Source organism: Lontra canadensis, unplaced genomic scaffold (assembly GCF_010015895.1).
Source record: "Lontra canadensis isolate GAN:19392208 unplaced genomic scaffold, GSC_riverotter_1.0 scaffold100, whole genome shotgun sequence".
Taxonomy (NCBI): Eukaryota; Metazoa; Chordata; class Mammalia; order Carnivora; family Mustelidae; genus Lontra; species Lontra canadensis.
The window spans coordinates 3,763,414-3,783,180 of record NW_022631094.1 but is presented as its reverse complement, the minus strand read 5'-3'; the positions used below and the strand labels follow the sequence as shown (position 1 = coordinate 3,783,180).

At 37.7% G+C, this 19,767-nt stretch overlaps 1 protein-coding gene across 2 annotated transcripts in view; it reads left to right on the top strand.

The window, feature by feature from the left end:
• The window catches only part of ITGB1 (integrin subunit beta 1), a 44,283-nt gene extending 40,292 nt beyond the window's left edge, over window positions 1-3,991 (top strand). For both annotated transcript variants that reach the window (XM_032837904.1, XM_032837905.1), the window contains one exon: window positions 2,766-3,991. Coding sequence is in view for 1 of the 2 variants with exons in the window: in XM_032837905.1 (XP_032693796.1) it covers window positions 2,766-2,831 (66 nt within the window). In the remaining variant the exon portion in view is untranslated. The remainder of the gene's footprint in view (window positions 1-2,765) is intronic.
• The last annotated feature ends 15,776 nt before the right edge of the window (window positions 3,992-19,767 follow it).

The window sequence follows — 19,767 nt, the reverse complement described above, 5'->3', positions numbered from 1 at the left end:
AGTCATTCCAGTGTGAACATAGAGATGACATTTTACTGAGTGCAGGAAACTTCACTGCTGAATAGAACCCTTTTCTCTTGATTTAAATATGCTTTTAATCTTTTTTTTTTTTCAAGATAGGGGTGGGGTTGCACTCTGAACGATGGAAACTAATATGGTTTACTTTAGTTTACCTCCATTTAAAAATGATGCCTAACACAGATAGTTTAATTTTACCTCTAACCTTGCATGTTAAACTTTTGTTTGGATGTAATAATAAATATATAAACATTTGTGTATATGAAAAGGCACTTTTCTCCAAAGGTAAGTTTCTGCCTTATGTACTTTGGACTCATCAGTAATTTGGGTGTTTTTTGGTTTTGTTTTGTTTTCTGGGTTTTTTTATTTTTGGGTTTTTTTGTTTGGTTGGTTTGGTTTATATATGAGTTTACCTCCCTTACAATTCTTAAGTATGAAATATTAGATCTAATGTATTGTTTTAAAGAAAAATTGTGATTTGTTTTTGTCAGTATATTTGGAAGAATCTAGTTTTAGCATCATATGCTGAATAGGAAGATGGAAATGGAGAGTTTAACTTATTTGTACTATATAACTTGCTAAGAATGTAGTTGCCAGGATCCAGTTTCCTGTCTCCGTTATGAAATGTCAGCTGTAATGTCTGTATAATAATGTATTAGCTTCAGTTGGATAAGAGATAAGTTGATATCCTCCTGTATTTTTTTTTTAATCATCCAGATTATGTAATGTTTGTCTCTGAGGGATCCTGAGTTCCATGCTTCTGAAATGACTGGTCAAGTTGTATTTTGTGGGGTGGGATTGGGGTCGGGCTAAAACATAGTGTCCTATCTTAATAGGAATTCAGACTAACTGCTGAGCTGAAGTGGTAGTGGTTTATTTGGTGTGTTTCAGGACCACCCAACTTTACACGCTATACTTTTCCTCAATGATTTCCTATCTGTGGGATAAAATTCAGTCTTTTCAGTGTGGCCTACAAGACCTTTAGGATTTGGCACTGTCCTTCTCTGGTGTCTTCTCCCTTGCTCACACCTCAGGACATACACTCACACGCGCACTGTTAAAAACTTCTAAACTGTATGTATTTCTACACAAATGTGTCATTCTTTTCCCTAGACCTTGACTTTGCCTATGAACTTCGATTTTCCTTGTGTTTCTATTTCTATTTTAATATTTTATCTATAATCAGTTTCTCTGAAAATACCTTTAATCTTCTCTGAGTCCCTTTTTTCTTTTACTGCTCCCATATTGTGTACGTAGTTGTATTTTGTACTGTATCAAAGTGCCTTAACTTATTTGCATGTGTGTCATCCACCAGATTGTACCCTACTAGAGGGCAAAAATTGCAGCAATAAAAGCCGTATCCAAATATAATCCGCAGTGAAGTATAAATAAATTTTAAAAGCAGAAATCACTATTTAGATGCTTTCTACAAATATTTTAAAAAGTCACCACAAATGGCTCTATGGTACAATACAAAACCAAACAGCATTTCAAAGTCTTAATTTTTACCTAAAAACTTAATACCTTAAGTTTTTATTTAACATTTATTGATTTGTGCTCACTGTAATTTCCTCTGATAGAGGATTATTATTTTTTTTTAAAGATTTTATTTATTTATTCGACAGACAGAGATCACAAGTAGGCAGAGAGGCAGTCAGAGAGAGAGGGAGGAAGCAGGCTCCCTGACGAGCAGAGAGCCCGATGCGGGGCTCGATCCCAGGACCCTGAGACCATGACCTGAGCCGAAGGCAGAGGCTTTAACCACTGAGCCACCCAGGCGCCCCCTGATAGAGGATTATTGACCATACTTCTCAGTTGGCTTTTAAGCCTACTTTCAGTTTATAAGGATAGGAGAAAGAAAATGCTATAGTAGATATTGAAATGTATCACTTAGCATAAGGATTTTGTAAGGGTTTTGTTCTTTTTTGTTTTTTGTGGTTTTTTTTTTAAGAAAATGGTAGTGTGGGAGTGTATGTTGTTTGCCTGCTACTTAAAACATCAGTGCCTGCGTATTTTTGGATCTTGGAAGAGCTTTTGTATTGATGGCTTGGAGTCATTTGCTGGGCTTGATTTCAGTACTCTTTAACACAATTTAGTATTGCAATAAAGATAAAACATTTTACCAGTGTGATACCGAAGGATAACAATTATTTCATGAAGAATGGTATTATTTGTGTTAACGTTTTAAGCAAATTTGGCAATGTGACGACTTGTGGAGGCACAGGACCCTCAGCAATCCTGTGCAAGCCTTGTCGCAGGACTGTCTGTATCAGTAAGTTCTGTGGTGGAAGAGCCTCAGGAGAACGCTTCCCTCACAGAGATGACAGTACAGGATTCCCAGGAATTATCAAGAACCTTCTTACCCACAATGAAGGATTAAGAATCAGGCAGTTAATGGCAGACGGGCTAATTTTTCTTTAAGACAGGCATTCAAAACTATAGTTGAGAGGAGAGAAGCCTAATAGCACGTTCTCTGCCATGGAGGACATTCTTAATCCTGCCGCGTAGGAAGGACTCAGGAATGAAATGATGCCAGATACAGGGTCACCCTTCCACTTGAAGAGCCAAGCTTTCATTTTTCATTTCTGTGTAGACTTTTATGAATGCCTTTTTAAAAATTGAGTGTGATATCTGGACAGATAAGAACGGAAAGAATGTCCAAAAATGACCATTCACTTTCAATATTGTCTAATAATTCTACACGATTTTAGTAAACCGATCATTTTTCTCATTTTTTTTTTTTTTAGGGTGAAAATCCGATTTATAAGAGTGCTGTGACAACTGTTGTCAATCCAAAGTACGAGGGCAAATGAGCTTGACCTGTGCAGACTGACGACACTGAGTGCAGAGTGGTAATTTTCACAGTCACAGTGAGGTAGCTTTAGGGCAGTAGCACTATGATTTCTCTCATGTGCAGTTTTTGAAAATGTACAATATGTATAATTTAAAAAGGTTTTTATTTTGAAAATAATGTTATAATCAATGCCAGGGACTGACAAAAAACTTGAGACAGGATGCTTATCCTCGTCAGCAAAGGTCACTTTGTGCCTTTTTGACCTTTTCCTCCTGGACTGTTGAAATCAGGCTCTTACTGGGGATTAAGTGATATTGCTAGAGTGATTGAAAGGACAGTAGTTAAAGTAACGAGTATGCTGAGAGTTTCCATTAATCAAGTATTAAAATTGATTTTTAGCTTTACAGATATGTCAGGTTTTAGTTTTACAGACTCCAAAGTAAATGTCCGACGTAGCTAGTTTAGAATTGTTTTAAATTTGTTATTTTGCTCTTTGCCTAGTAGACAAGACTGATGACATATCTGAAAGATTGAGCATATTGGGGATTACTGGTGTAAAATAGTTTTGAAATATTTGATCTACAGAGGCCACGGGAGAAAGAGAGTTAGGAAGGGAAAACATAGCTTTAAAACCTGTGTGCCATTTTAAGAGTTACTTAATCTTGGTAACTCTTTGCCTTCACTTTAGAAAGTCAAGCCTTGGATAAAAGTATGGGAAATTTTCTGCAAAAAAGTCCTTAATTTAGCATCATTTACATAATGGCCTTAATTTACAAAATATTTGCTGAATTGAGGACCTTTGAGGGAATTTATTTTATTCATTGTATTTCTTTTAAAGCCTGGTGCTTTTTATCACCTCACCTCTTCTAATCATTTAATGTATTTGTTTGCAATTTGTGGGGTTAGACTTTTTTTTTTACCAGTACTTTTTCTTTGACATTTCAGCTGTAAATTTGCCTTTTTAATGAACATGTGAAGTTGTCCTCAGTCCCTACTTAACTCACGTCCCCCCTTTGGCCCACACTATAACAGACCACTGTATATTTCCTTCTCACTGTTTGCCCATTTTGTTTCATCTAGTCATATTCTTGTGTTAAGTGCCTTTTAATTTTAACAGTTCACTTTTTACATGCTGTTTACTGAAGTTATTTATTAAATAAATATGCCTAAAATATGTAAGTTGGATGTTTTGCTGTTTTGTCAGTTTCTGTGCATGACATTTTTATAGCTTAGGCTGACAAAAAGTATTTCTGGTTAATGGATATTTCACTTAAGAAGATAAAATATATTTCTTAAAAAAAGAAAAGATGTGCCAGCGACACAAGGAAAGTGGTGTGATCAAAGAGATTTTTCAGACTGTCTCTGGGCTCTTTAAATAATAGTGGATAAATCCTCAGCCCTCTCCGTGCCACTCGCTCCCTGCACCCTGCGGCGGGAGATCGCTTTCATCCCTGCATCAAGCAGGATTAACTCTGTGAGTGTCTTAGAACTGGTAACTAGAAGCTGGAAATTGTTGTTTAAGATCCAGACAGGATTGTTACTTTTCTTCCCTTTTTTTTTTTTTTTTTTTTTTTTTTAATATTTACTTATTTATTTAAGGGAAGAGGAAGAGAGAGTAGAGCAAGAGGGGCAGAGGGGGAGAGAGTCTCAAGCAGACTCCTGGCTAAGCCCGGGGCTCAATCCCATAAGTCAGTTCACGACCTGAGTTGAAACCAAGAGTGAAGCCCTCAACTGACAGCACCATAGGTGTCCCTGTTACTTTTCTGATAAGGAAATTTTATTTTCATTTGGTTTTGGTTTATTTGTGAGAAAGTATGTACACCTATAAAACATACTTGTGTGAAGTATATTAGAAGACATAATTCTTCCTAGAGCATACAAGTGTCAGAAACACTTGGGGGGAGGACTGTGTTAAAATTTTCAACTTTACATTTGCAGTATCCTCCAATTTTTAAAAACTGGTGTCCTCTTGTACTTATTCCACTTAATTGTATTTCCTAGCTTAGACTAAATCATTTTTAATATTATAGGAACAAAGGCACTGTTGTATATATACATGTTTTTTTCCTGACATATATGTCCTTGAGGCTGAAATATGGTGAATTTTTAGATTTTATATTACAACTTACAAAGATAGAAATTCTTCTGTTTGGAAGCTGGTGGAACTGTATAGAGTTTATTTCTCATACTGACTGTAAGAGCGTTGACATTTGAATAATTTTAGGTTGTAAAACTTGCAATTCCAAAATACAATTTCAAGAGATGGGAAATTAGTTTTGATTGAAGTCACATAGAACTTTGTCACTGAAATATTTATTTTCCTAGTGACAGAATATTTTGACCTCCAATGAAACACTTTCTAAAAAAAAGTGTCCTGAAAAAAAAATAGTTAAAAGTTTTCTGTTTTTATTCAAACTCTGTTATGAAAATTTACAAAACTTAAGTATCATTAATGGATGCTTTGGTGAGTGTCAAATGTCAATAGTGGCATTTGTTGCAGAGATGCCCAGATAAAACCTAGAGTCGCAGGAGCAGATCATCCTGCTACTTTAAAAAGTCACTATGGTCAACTTTTTAAACCTGAAATTGGCCCTTTTTCCTTCTGTTGCTACTAGAATTTGAGGGACAACCTTGACCAGAGGCCATTTGTCTTTTGTTTATTGCCTGTCTCCTTGAAGCCTTGGATGTTTCTGACCTAATGTACTTAAACGAGTTCGGAGACAGTATCTTCAGGACCCTTTTTGAGCCCATGAGACTGGGTCTTTAGAATCTCTGTCATGTTCTAGGATTCTTCTGAGAATTTAGGGATAGGTAGAAGTGGCTTTTGACTGATCAGACTGATCAGTAGGAGCAGATTTAGGGGCTGGATCAGATCAAGATTGAAGAGCCCATTAAGCCTCTACCGCTGTAAGGATGACCGTATCTTCTCAACTAGAACTCTGGGGCACAAAAATGCTAGGATGACGCATGAAACAAATACTCCCTTAAACCTTTGATAAAGACAATGCTTATGTTCATTTCCTTCTGTAATATCTCTAAGTGTTCATTGGGTTTATCTTCTGTGAATTTTTAAAGGGTATAGAGTTCCCATAAAAGGTTACTAGTGATATTTCATATAATTTTATTGGATTTTTTACTTACTCTGGGTTTATTATTGAGACTAATTCTAAAATAGACTGGTATATTAAGCAGAGTTAATTATGAATCACTGAGTGAAAACACTATTCAGGATATTTAAATTCCATTATTTAACCTATCTTTATTGTAATTTATAGAAGACAGAGTTGCCTTCATTTTCTGTGTAGTGTTTGATATGTTCCTGAATTTACTTACAGGTAGCAATGTTATATTAATATTGCTTGCTGACCAAGATTATTCCTGGGAGATAATCAGCATCCGGGTCTCCTTAAATAGCTAAGTGGCCTCTCAGCAACCATTTAAAATGTACTATCTCAGTGTCCCCATTTCAACTCCGCTTTCAGATCCTTGAGCTTTTCTCCATGTCCCTCATACTTTATGTTTCTGTCTTATCCCTAGATTTACTAGGTCTCCACCTCACACCATGTGCAAAAACTATCTCACAATGGATCAGTAACCTAGGAGCTAAAACCATAAAACTCTTAGAGGAAAACGTGGTAATTCTTCATGATCTTGGATTTATCTGTGTATTCTTAGACATGACACAAAAGCATGAGCAACATGGAGTTCATCAGAATTGAAGACTTTTGTCCATTAAAGGACATTATCAAGAAAGTGACAAGGGGCATCTGGCTCACTCAGTTGGGAGAGCATCCACCCCTTAATCTCAGGGTTGTGAACTCAAGTCCATGTTGGATGTGGAGTCTACTTATAAAGAAGCTAACAAGAACAGGAGAAAGTATTTGTAAATCACATATCTGATAAAGGGTGAATATATAAAGAGTTACAACTCAACAGAAAGACAACCAAATTAAAGATGGACAAAGGACTTGAATAAACATTTCTCCAAAGAAGAAACAAATGGTCAATAATCACATGGAAAGATGTACAACAGAGAAACGCAAATTAAAACCACAGTTAAATATCACATCACACCTATTTGGATGGCAATAATTTAAAAAAGTGGAAAACAGCAAGTGTTGGTTGAGGATGTGGAAAATTTTAGAAACCATATGTGCTTTACTGGGAGGAATGTAAAATGGTGCAACAGCTCTGGGAAATAGATTGGCAGTTTGTGAAAAAGCTAAACCTAAAATTACCATAGGACCCAGCAATTCTAGTTTAATAGAAGAATTGAAAGCAGTCACTCAGATGCTTGTGTGCCAGTATTCGCTGCAGCAGCATTTATAACGGCCAAAGGGCAGAAACAATCCAAGTGGTTTTGCTAATAGCTAAACAACCAGATAAGGAGTTAGGTTGCCCCCACCCATGAAGATCCCTCTTGCAGAAAGCCCTGGGCAACCTAGATAACTGTTCAGGGAACCCCACCTTGAACTTCCTGAGCCACAGCTCCCCACTCTGGTGCTTTAGATTGGCCAATAAAGAGCAAATGCAGAAAACATGAGACCCTGATGATGGCAGGGACCCATCTTGCTGTGCTATGTCTCTCTTTACCCTACCTTGCTTTGTGACCCTTAGGCATTTCATGTACCCACTGAGAACTGTGAGTAAGAAATCTTGTTTTTTCAAGTTCCCTGATCGTTTCTTGCTTATGTGTCTCCTGCCCTCATAGTAAGAACCACGATGGTCCATCCAGCCACAACATTGGCCCTGGTGGGGGACATGTCTGGGAGCTCACTAGGAGTCGGTGGGGCTGGGCATGTGCCGTGGGCATTTCTAGCCCAAAGTGTCAATATCAACAGGTTGGGGCCCACCCAACAAAGAACCAGACCAGTGTTTAATCCAGGGCTTAGCCACTAAAATCCTTCGGGATTTAGTGAGGCAAGAGCCTTCTGGATAGTCTACACAAGGCTTTTGGAATTAGGGAGGTTTTCCAATCTGGTAGGAATAGTCATTATTCCTGGCTATTTGCACGCTTCTGACCATTTAGGGTAGATAACTTTCCTCAACCTTAGGTTTCCTCACACAAACACAGTTGCCAGTGTTCTGAATACTTACGGGGACCCTCAGCAGGGGTTCTTCCTTTCACTCTGCCCTGCATCTTCTACCCTGCTTGCTGTCCTTGGACTCCCTGGAGCTGAGGTTGCCAAACTCTGCCTTGGTGCACCTTCCCTGAGTCCTGTCCTGGCAAGGCTTTAAAGACTAACTTGGGATGATTCTAGAGATCACTTCTATTTTCCATCTCTCAGGGATGTCCCAAGTGCTGAAAACTGTCTCATTTGATTTGTTTTAAATCTGGTATCTTGGCTTGGAACAGAATTATTGGGAAGGTGAAATTTAAAATTTTTTGAGGTCTAAATTATTAACTTTTATGAAGTTAAAAATTTTGTGAAGTCAGTTTATCAACATAAAATTGTAACTCAAGAGATTTATGCCTACTTGAAAACAAAACAATAAAAGGTTTTTTTCTATGTTTTACTTTACTTTTTTTGGTTTTTGTTTTTATATTTATGAGTTGGAATTTATTTTTTGGAATCTAATTGGAATTTAAATTTTTGATTTTTTTTTGCATATGTACATTGGTATTTCCAGCACTAGTTGAAAAATTCATTTTCCATTTAATTGCCTTTGCATTTTTATAGAAAAATCAATTGAACAAGTATGTGAGGATGCATTTCTTGATTTTGCATTCTGCTCTTGTAATCTGTTTCTACTTTTTCATCAATACCACACTTTTTTATTACTACAGTATATTACAGTGAAACCTAAAACCAGATAAAGTGTATCCTGTAATTCTTTTTCAAAATCACTTTGTTTTTCCAGTTCCTTTGCCATTGCATGTAAATACATCTGCTTGAAAATTTCTATAAAAATCATGACTTTTTTTTTTTTAAGATTTTTATTTGACAGAGATTTTATATGACAAGTAGGCAGAGAAGCAGGTGGGGTGGGGGTGAGCAGGCTCCCTGCTGAGCAGAGAGACTGATGTGGGGCTCAGTCCTGGGACCCTGAGATCATGACCTGATCTGAAGGCACTGAGCCACCCAGGTGCCCCGTTTACATGGTGTTAAATGTGATGGCTAGATCTATAGATCAGTTTGGGGAGAACTGAAATCTTAACAACTTTGAGTCTTTTTTTTTTTTTTTCATGGTCATGATATCTCTACCTATTAATTAACATCATCTTGGATTTCTTTTATCGGTGTTTTGTAATTCTCAGCATGCACACAGCATAAATTCCACTATTTTTAAAGATTTAAGCCCATGTTTTAAAATTTTTTTTAGTGCTTCTTTAAATGGCAGTATTTTTAAATATCAGTTTTCAGGGGGGTTTTTGCTAGTATATAGTACACAAATGGTGTTTTGAAATACTGATCTTTTATGAATTTGTTAATCTCACTTATTCGTTCTATAGTTTTTTATGTATTTGCTGGGATTTACTATGTTTACACTACGTGGTCTATGAATATAAGCGGCTTATTTCTTTCCAATCATCTGCCTTTCCACTTTTTTTCTTGCCTTACTACAGTGGCAGGACTTCCATTATGATATTGAGTAGGAGTGCTATGTTCTTAACAGAAAAGGAAGACATTTTCCCTTTCAATAGTGATGAGGTTATCAATATGCATTTAGTAGATGCCGTTTATCAGGTGGGGGAAGTTCCTTTCCATTCCTAGTTTGCTGTGTGTGTTTTTATTTTAATCATGACTGCATATTGAATTTTGTCACAGATTTTTCCCTGTATCTGTTGAGATGGTTCTTCTTATTTAATTGAATGGTGCTTTAATTATAATTTTTAAGTATTTGACCATCCCTGCATTTTTGGCAAAAATCCACTTTTGGTTATAATGTATTACATTTTCTATCTGTTGTTGGATTCAGTATTTTGGAGAAGATTTTTGTGTCCGTGTTCACGAGGAGATACTGACTATAGTTTTCTTATAATGTACTTGTCAGTTTGGTATTAGTATAATTTTTGTTTCATTAAACAATTATCAAATGTACCTTCTGTTTCTTTTAGAAAAAGTTTGTGGAGAACTGGTATTATTTTTTCCTTAATGTTTATTAGAATTTATCATTAAAGCCATCTGTGCCTGGATTTTTCTTTGGGAGATGTTCTTTCCTCTGAATTCATTTTCTTTAATAGAGCTAGGACAATCCAGATTATTATTTCTCGCATGATCTTTGGTAGCTTGTGTTTTTTATTTTTATTATTTTTTTTTAATTCTACCATTTTTTAATTTTTTTTATTTTTTCAGTGTTTTAAGATTGTTTATGCACCACACCCACAGCTCCATGCAATATGTGCTCTCCCATCCCTCTACCTCTCTCCCCTCCAAAACCCTCCATTTGTTTCTCAGAGTCCATAGTCTCTCATGCTTCATCTCCCCCTCTGATTTACCCCAATTCACTTTTCCTTTCCTTCTCCTAGTGTCCTTCGTGTTATTCCTTATGTTCCACAAGTAAGTGAAACCATATGATAACGGATTTTCTCTGCTTGACTTATTTCACTCTGCATAATCTCTTCCAGTCCCATCCATGTTGAGACAAAAGTTGGGTATTCATCCTTTCTGATGGCTGCATAATATTCCATTGTATATATGAACCATATCTTTATCCATTTGTCTGTTGAAGGGCATCTTGGCTCTTTCAGCAGTTTGGTGACCATGGCCATTGCTGCTATGAACATTGAGGTACATATGGCCCTTCTTTTCACTGCATCTGTATCTTTGGGGTTAATACCCAGTAGTGGTAGCTTCTGGTACCTTTTTAAGTGGTAGTGGTAGCTTTTTAAGACATTGTCCAATATATCTGATTTGTCAAATTTATTGGCATATAGTGGTTTGTAAGATTTCTGATTACTTGCATTATTTGTGGGACATGTAGAGCTGTCCACTCTTTCAGTCCTAATCTTAATAGGTTTTTGTCTGTCTTCTCAGTCTAGCTGGAGTTTTATTGATTTTACTGGTGTTTTCAAATATGGGTACCAGCTTTCAAATTTTTTTAAAAAAATATTTATTTGAGAGCACAAGCTGGAATGGGGGGAGAAGCAGAGGGAGAGGGAGAAGCAGACTCCCTGCTAAGCAGGGAGCCCAATGTGGGGCTTAATCCCAGGACCTTGGGATCATGACCTGAGCCCAGGGCAGATGCTTAACCAACTGAGTCACCCAAAAGCCCTTGTATTTTTGCCTTCATTTCGTTGATTTCTGCTCTTTATTGTTTCAGTCCTTTACCTTGCCCTGGGTTTGATTTGTTCTTATTTTACTATTCTCTTAAGTTAGAAGCTTATGTCATTGACTTTAGACCTCTTTCCCTGCTAATATAAGCATTTAATTGTATAATTTTCCCTCTTATTAGTGCTTTGGCTGGAACTAAATGTTTTGATACATTTTTTAAGTTCTTTGAATTTTTTTGTGGAGATAAAAATTTGTCTGGTATTATGTCCCTTCTTTCTGAATAACTTCCCTTAACATTTCTTATATAGTGCAGGTCTTTCCTTTTTTGCTTGAAAATGACTTCATCTTCTCCCTTTTCTTCTCTTACATAGTGTCCAAATCGTTTGCCCATTTTAAAATTGATTTTGCTTATTATGAATTGCTTATAATGTTTGCTTATTTGGAATTGTAATACTTGTTTATATATCCTAGATAGAAGTTATGCATTTTCTTCAGTCTCTGGGTTGCCTTTTTTTTTTTTTTTTTTTTTGGTAGTGGTTCTTTCAAAGATCAGAAGACATATATTGATGAAACCTATTTCATTATATATGTAAAATTTTATATCTAGTGTTTCTTGAGTTGTAAGAGATTTTTGCCCTACCCTAAGGTTATCAAGATTTTTTTTTTCTGTTCTGATTTAGAAGTTTTATAATTGTTCCACTTTTATGTTTGGATGTATAATTCATTTTGTTTATTTTTTTTTCTTAAAAATTTTAACTGTAAGGGGGAAAGGCAGATGGCAGAGGAGTAGGGGACCCTATTTCAACCGATCCCCTGATTTAGCTGGAAATCTACCAAACCATTCTTAACACCCATGAAATCAGCCTGAGATGTAAGAATATATATCTAGATTTCTACAAGCAGAAAATCTCTGGCAGTATTGAGGTATGAAGGGTGGAGCCATGATTCTGCAGGCTGATATTGGAAGATAAACAGAAAGGGGAGGGAGCCACCATAAGGCGGTGCTGGGAAGGTGATTTAATACCAGAGCATAAACGCATCCAGAGCTGGGGACCAAGCACAGACTCGCAGACCAGTAGCAGTGGTGAAAGGGCTTTAGAGCAAACCCCAGCCAGGATCCAGGAGCTGCAGGAGCAGAGGTGCAAACTCGGGGTAGTTCGCAGTTTTAGAAGCACAAAGGTCAGAAACGTACCCAGCCCTAGGATCAAACTCTGGGATCCCAGGGTTGCTGTGGGCTATACCACTGTGGGAGGCTGTGGTTTTTAGAGTACAGACACAGAGACTTTGTACCCTGGAGAGCTCACTGAAGAGCAGAAGATTTGTCTGCTCTGGGCCAGAGGTTTGGGTGTGGTTATTTCTGCTCTGACTTGGAAGAGAGGGCAGAGATGTGGAAAGCCGCCAGAGAACAAAAGCTCAAAAAACTGGATTCCAGGGGCGCCTGGGTGGCTCAGTGGGTTAAGCCGCTGCCTTCAGCTCAGGTCATGATCTCAGAATCCTGGGATCGAGCCCCGCATCGGGCTCTCTGCTCAGCAGGGAGCCTGCTTCCTCCTCTCTCTCTGCCTGCCTCTCTGCCTGCTTGTGATCTCTCTGTCAAATAAATAAGTAAAATCTTTAAAAAAAAAAAAAAACTGGATTCCATTGAGCCCACCACCCCACAGGGGGCAGGGCAACTCTGCCTAAGCAGGGTTGCCTGAGTGACAGCCTAGCAGGCCCCTCCCCCAGAAGAAGGCTGAAGGAACAATTCATAATCTCAAGAAGGAAATAAGCATTCATGTCGAAGAGGTAGAGAGGACCCCCCAAAACAATAAAAAATGGATCAAAACCCCAACATATAAAAGTGAATATTACAAATTTCAGAGATAGCAAATCCTGAAAGCAGCTCACGATGAGGTTCCTAACCAAGAGAGGTAGGAATATTAGATTTACATCAGACCTATCCACAGAGCCCAGGGAGGCTAGAAAGGGCTGGCCCGATATAGTCAGGGCACTAAATGAGAACAACATGCAAGAATACTTTATCCAGCAAGGCTGTCATTCAGAATGGAAGGGAGAGAGAAAGAATTCCAGGACAGACAGAAACTGAAAGAATATGTGACCACCACGCCAGTCCTGCAAGATCTATTAAAGGGGATCCTATAAACGAAGAGAGAGCCCAAGAGTAAGATAAACCAGGTAGAAACAGAGACAATCTACAGAAACAGGTATTTCACAGGTAATACAGTGGCACTAAATTCATATCTTTGAATAGTTACTCTGAATGTAAATGGGTTAAATGCTTCAATCTAAGGACACAGGGTACCAGATTGGATAAAAAAGCAAGAACCATCCATTTGCTGTCCATAAGAGACTCATTTTTGACCTAGAGACCCCTCCAGACTGAAAGTGAGGGGATGGAGAATTTATTATGCTAACGGAGCTCAAAAGAAAGCTGGGGTAGCAATTCTCACATCAGACAAGTTAGATTTTAAAACAAAGACTAGTAAGGGAGGAAGAAGGACACTGTATCGTCTTTAAAGTGTCTACCCAACAAGATCTAACAATTTTAAGTATGCCCCTAATTTGGGAGCAGTCAATTATATCAACAAATTAATACCCAAATTAAAGAAACATAGATAATATTACAATTACTAGGAGACTTCGGCACCTCACTCCAGCAATAGACAGATCATCTAAGCAGAAGATCAACAAAGAAACAATAGTTATGAATGACACTTTGAACCAGATGGACTTCGTAGATATATACAGAACATTCTACCCTAAAAACAACAGAATTCTCATTCTTGAGTGCACATGGAGCTTTCTCCAGAATAGATCACATACCGGGTTGCAAATCAGGTCTCAGTACCAAAAGATTGAGATCATTACCTGCATATTTTTAGACCATAGTGTTTTGAAACTGGAGCTCAACCACAAGAAAAAATTTGGAAGGGACTCAAATACTTGGAAGTTAAAGAGCATCCTGCTAAAGAATGATTAGGTCAACAAGGAAATTAAAACTTAATTCACTGAAACTACTGAGAATGAAAATATATGGGATCAAAACCTATGGGATACTGCAAAGGCAGTCCTAAGAAATACATAACCATCTAAGCCTCTCTCAAAAAATTAGAAAAATACCAAATGCACAAGCTAACCTTATATCTAAAGGACCTGGAGAAAGGACAGCAAACAGAGCTGAAACCAAGCAGGGGAAGAGAAATAATAAAGATTAGAGCAGAAAGCAATGAAATAAAAACCAGAAAAACAGGATAGATCAACAAACTAGAAGGTGGTTCTTTGAAAGAATTAATAAGATTAATAAACCTCTGGCCACATTTAACCAAAAGAAAAGAGAAAGGACCCAAATTAATAAAATCATGAAGGAAGGGAAGAGTCAAGATGGCGGGGGAGTAGCAGGCTGAGATGACATCAGGTAGCAGGAGGTCAGCTAGATAGTTTATCAAACCATTCCAAACACCTATAAATCCAACAGGAGATCAAAGAGAAGAAGAGCAGCAATTCTAGAAACAAAATCGACCACTTTCTGAAAGGTAGGACCTGTGGAGAAGTGAATCCAAGTGACAGGAAGATAGACCACGGGGGGAGGGGCTGGCTCCCAGCAAGTGATGGAGCAACGGAGCACAAAATCAGAACTTTTAAAGGTATGCTCCACTGAGGGACATCACACCAGAGGCTAAGCTGGGGTGAAGCCCATGTGGGGACAGCGTGGTCTCAGGTCCTGCGGGGCCACAGAAGCATCGGGGGTGTCTGAGTGTCGCGGAGCTCACAGGTATTAGAGCAGAGAAGCCGGCTACAGAGACGGAGCCAAGGAGTGAGCTCTCAACTCCAAGTTACCTTAAACTGTGCTCCATGGCATAGCCAGGTCTCTGCTCTTTGAGCAGGGACCTCACAGGATCCGGGGAGACCCCCCACCTCTGGAAGAGCGTAGGGATCTGCTGGGTTTGGAGACTCCAGGCAGGGCTATGTGCCAGAGACAGAGACACTTGGTCACAGGCTGGGTTAGCGCGGAGCGCGGCCAGAGGCCAGGGAGACGGGAGTTTTTGAGCGCTTTTCTCCAAATGCGCACTGAAGAGTGGGGCCCCAAGCTCTCGGCTTTGGGGTGGAGATTGGGAGGCCACCAATTTCATTCCCTTCCTCAAGAACTCTACGGAAAGTGGAAAGCGTTCAGGGAACAAAAGCTCCCGAAAGCAAACCCAAGCGGATTACTTAGGCCGGCCCCTGGTAAGGGCACTGCAATTCTGCTTGGGCAAAGACACTTGAGAATCACTATAGTAGGCCACTCCCCCAGAAGATCAGCAAGAAATCCAGCCAAAACCAAGTTCACTTACCAAGGAGAACAGTGGAATTCCAGAAGAGGGGAAAGCAAAACATGGAATTCATGGCTTTCTCCCCATGATTCTTTAGTCTTGCAAAGTTAATTTATTTTATTTTATTTTTTCTTATGCTAAATTTTTCTTATAACTTTTACTCTTTCCTCGTTTAATGTTTTTTAACTAGTTTATCTTAACAATACCTTTCATTAAAAAAAATCATTCTGAACCTTCATTATTATATTTTATCCTTCATTATATCTTTATTTTTTGTATACACATAGGGTTTTTTCTTCTAAAAAAATTTGGGATACAACTTCTTCTAATAGATCAAAATATACCCTAAATCTAGCACAGGGCTTTGTTCTAGTCTCCAGCCTGAGCAAATTCTCTCCACTTTCTTTTTCTTTATTCTCCCAACCAACTTATCAACTCCTTTTTTAGAAATATTTTAAGAAAAATTTCATCTTTATAGTCGTGTTCCATCCCTTCATTGTGTTTACCCTTATTTTGTGTGTGTGTGTGTGTGTGTGTGTGTGTGTGTGTGTGTATACATATATATGTATATTTCATTCTTTAAAATTTTGGGAGGTAGTTTCTTCTAAGAGACCAAAATACTCCCCAAATTAAGTGGGGGACTCTGTTCTATTCACCAGTCTAATACATACTTTTTCTTGTTTATATTTTTTCTTAAAAAAAAATTTTTTTTAACTTCTTTTAACCCTCTTTCTTCCCCCCATGATTTGGGGGTCTCTTCTGATTTGGTTAAAGCACATTTTCCTGGGGTCTTTGCCACCCTTTTAGTATTTTATTCTCTCCTTCATATATTCTTATCTGGGTAAAACGACAAGGTGGAAAAACTCACCACCAAAAAAAAAAAAAAAAAAAAAAGAACAAGAAGCAGTACCAAAGGCTAGGGACCTATACAATTGGGAATATGTCAGATCTAAAGCTCAGAATGACAATTCTCAGGGTGCTAGCCGAGCTCAAAAAAGACATGGAAGATATTAGAGAAACCCTGTCTGGAGAAATAAAAGCCCTTTCTGGAGAAATAAAAGAACTAAAATCTAACCAAGCTGAAATCAAAAAAGCTATTAATGAGGTGAAATAAAAAATGAAGGCTCTTACTGCTAGGATAAAAGAGGCAGAAGAGAGAATTAGTGATATAGAAAACCAAATGACAGAGAATAAAGAAGCTGAGCAAAAGAGAGACAAACAGCTACTGGACCATGAGGGGAGAATTTGAGAGATAAGTAGATACCATAAGATGAAACAACATTAGAATAATTGGGATTCCAGAAAAAGAAGAAAGAGAGAGGGGAGCAGAAGGTATATTGGAGAGAATTATTGTAGAGAATTTCCCTAATATGGCAAAGGGAACAAGCATCAAAACCCAGGAGGCACAGAGAACCCCCCTCAAAATCAATAAGAATAGGTCTACACCCCATCATCTACTGGTAAAACTTATAAGTCTTAGTGACAAAGAGAAAATCCTGAATGCAGCCCGGAACAAGAAGTCTGTAACATACAATGGTAAAAATATTAGATTGGTAGCAGACTTATCCACAGAAACACGGCAGGCCAGAAAGAACTGGCATGATATATTCAGAGCACTAAACGAGAAAAACATGCAGCCAAGAATACTATATCCAGCGAGGCTATCTTTGAAAATAGAAAGATAAAAAGCTTCCAGGACAAACAAAAACTAAAAGAATTTGTAAACACCAAACCAGCTCTACAGAAAATATTGAAAGGGGTCCTCTAAGCAAAGAGAGAGCCAAAAAGTAGTAGACCAGAAAGGAACAGAGACAATATACAGAAACAGCAATACAATGGCACCAAATTCATATCTCTCAATAGTTACCCTGAATGTAAATGGGCTAAATGCCCCAATCAAAAAACACAGGGTATCAGAATGGATAAAAAAACAAAACCCATCAATATGCTGCCTACAAGAAACTCATTTTAGACCTGAAGACACCTCCAGATTTAAAGTGAGGGGGTGGAAAACAATTGACCGTGCTAATGGACATCAGAAGAAAGCTGGGGTGGCAATCCTTATATCAGATCAATTAGATTTTAAGCCAAAGACTATAATAAGAGATGAGGAAGGACACTATATCATACTCAAAGGATCTGTCCAACAAGAAGATCTAACAATTGTAAATATCTATGCTCTTAACATGGGAGCAGCCAACTTTATAAACCAATTAATAACAAAATCAAAGAAACATATTGACAATAATACAATAATAGTAGGGGACTTTAACACTTCCCTCACTGAAATGGACAGATCATCCAAGCAAAAGATCAACAAGGAAATAAAGGCCTTAAATGACACACTGAGCCAGATGGACATCACAGATATATTCAGAACATTTCATCCCAAAGCAACAGAATACACATTCTTCTCTAGTGCACATGGAACATTCTCCAGAATAGATCACATCCTCGGTCCTAAATCAGGTCTCAACCATTATCAAAAGATTGGGATCATTCCCTGCGTATTTTCAGACCACAATGCTCTGAAGCTAGAACTCAATCACAAGAGGAAATTTGGAAAGAACCCAAATACATGGAGACTAAAGAGCATCCTTCTCAAGAATGAATGGGTCAACCAGGAAATTAAGGAAGAATTGAAAAAATTAATGGAAACAAATGATAATAAAAACACAGGGGTTCAAAATCTGTGGGACACAGCAAAGCCTAAACCCAGCAGGAGAAGAGAAATAATAATTATCAGAGCAGAAATCAATGAAATAGAAACCAAAACAACAACAACAACAACAACAATGAAACCAGTAGAACAAATCAACGAAACTAGGAGCTGGTTCTTTGAAAGAACTAATAAGATTGATAATGCCCTGGCCAAAAGAAAACAGAAAGGACCCAAATAAATAAAATCATGAATGAAAGAGGAGAGATCACAACCAATACCAAAGAAATACAATTATAAGAACATATTATGAGCAACTATACGCCAGCAAATTTGACAATCTGGAAGAAATGGATGCATTCCTAGAGACATGTAAACTACCACAACTGAACCAGGAAGAAATAGAAAACCTAAACAGACCCATAACCAGTAAGGAGATTAAAGTAGTCATCAAATATCTCCAAACAAGAGCCCAGGGCTAGATGGCTTCCCAGGGGAATTCTACCAAACATTTAAAGAAGAATGAATTCCTATTCTCCTGAAACAGTTCCAAAAAATAGAAATGGAAGGAAAACTTCCAAACTCATTTTATGAAGCCAGCATTACCTTGATCCCCAAAACAGACAAAGATCTCATCAAAAAAGAGAACTACAGACCAATATCCTTGATGAACACAGATGCAAAAATTCTCACCAAAATACTAGCCAGTAGGATCCAACAATACATTAAAGGGATTATTCACCACGACCAAGTGGGATTTATTCCAGGGCTGCAAGTTTGGTTCAACATCTGCAAATCAATTAATGTGATACAATACATTCATAAAAGAAAGAACAAGAACCATAGGATACTCTCAACAGATGCTGAAAAAGCATTTGACCAAGTATAGCATCCTTTCCTGATCAAAACTCTTCAAAGTGTAGGGATAGAGGGTACATACCTTAATATCATCAAAGCCATCTATGAAAAACCCACCACGAATATCATTCGCAATGGAGAAAAACAGAGCTTTTTCACTAAGGTCAGGAACACGGCAGGGAAGTCCATTATCACTACTGCTTTCAACATAGTACTAGAAGTCCTAGCCTCAGCTATCAGACAACAAAGAGATTAAAGGCATCCAAATCGGCAAAAAAGAAGTCAAACTATCACTCTTTGCAGATGATATGATACTATATGTGGAAAACCCAAAGACTCCACTCCAAATCTGCTAGAACTTGTACAGGAATTCAGTAAAGTGTCAGGATATAAAATCAATGCATAGAAATCAGTTGCATTTCTTTACCCAAACAACAGGACAGAGGAAAGAGTAATTAAGGAGTCAATCCCATTTACAATGGCACCCAAAACCATAAAATACCTAGGAATAAACCTAACCAAAGAGGCAAAGAACCTATCCTCAGAAAACTAAACAGTACTCATGAAAGAAATTGAGGAAGACACAAAGAAATGGAAAAATATTCCATGCTCATGGATTGGTAGAACAAATATTATGAAAATGTCTATGCTACCTAAGGCAATCTACACGTTTAATGCAATCCCTATCAAAATCCTATCCATTTCTTTCAAAGAAATGGAACAAATAATCCTAAAATTTATATGGAACCAGAAAAGACCTCGAATAGCCAGAGGAATATTGAAAAAGAAAGCCAAAGTTGGCAGCATTACAATTCCAGACTTCAAGCTCTATTACAAAGCTGTCATCGTCAAGACAGTATGGTACTGGCACAAAAACAGACACATAGATCAATGGAACAGAATAGAGAGCCCAGA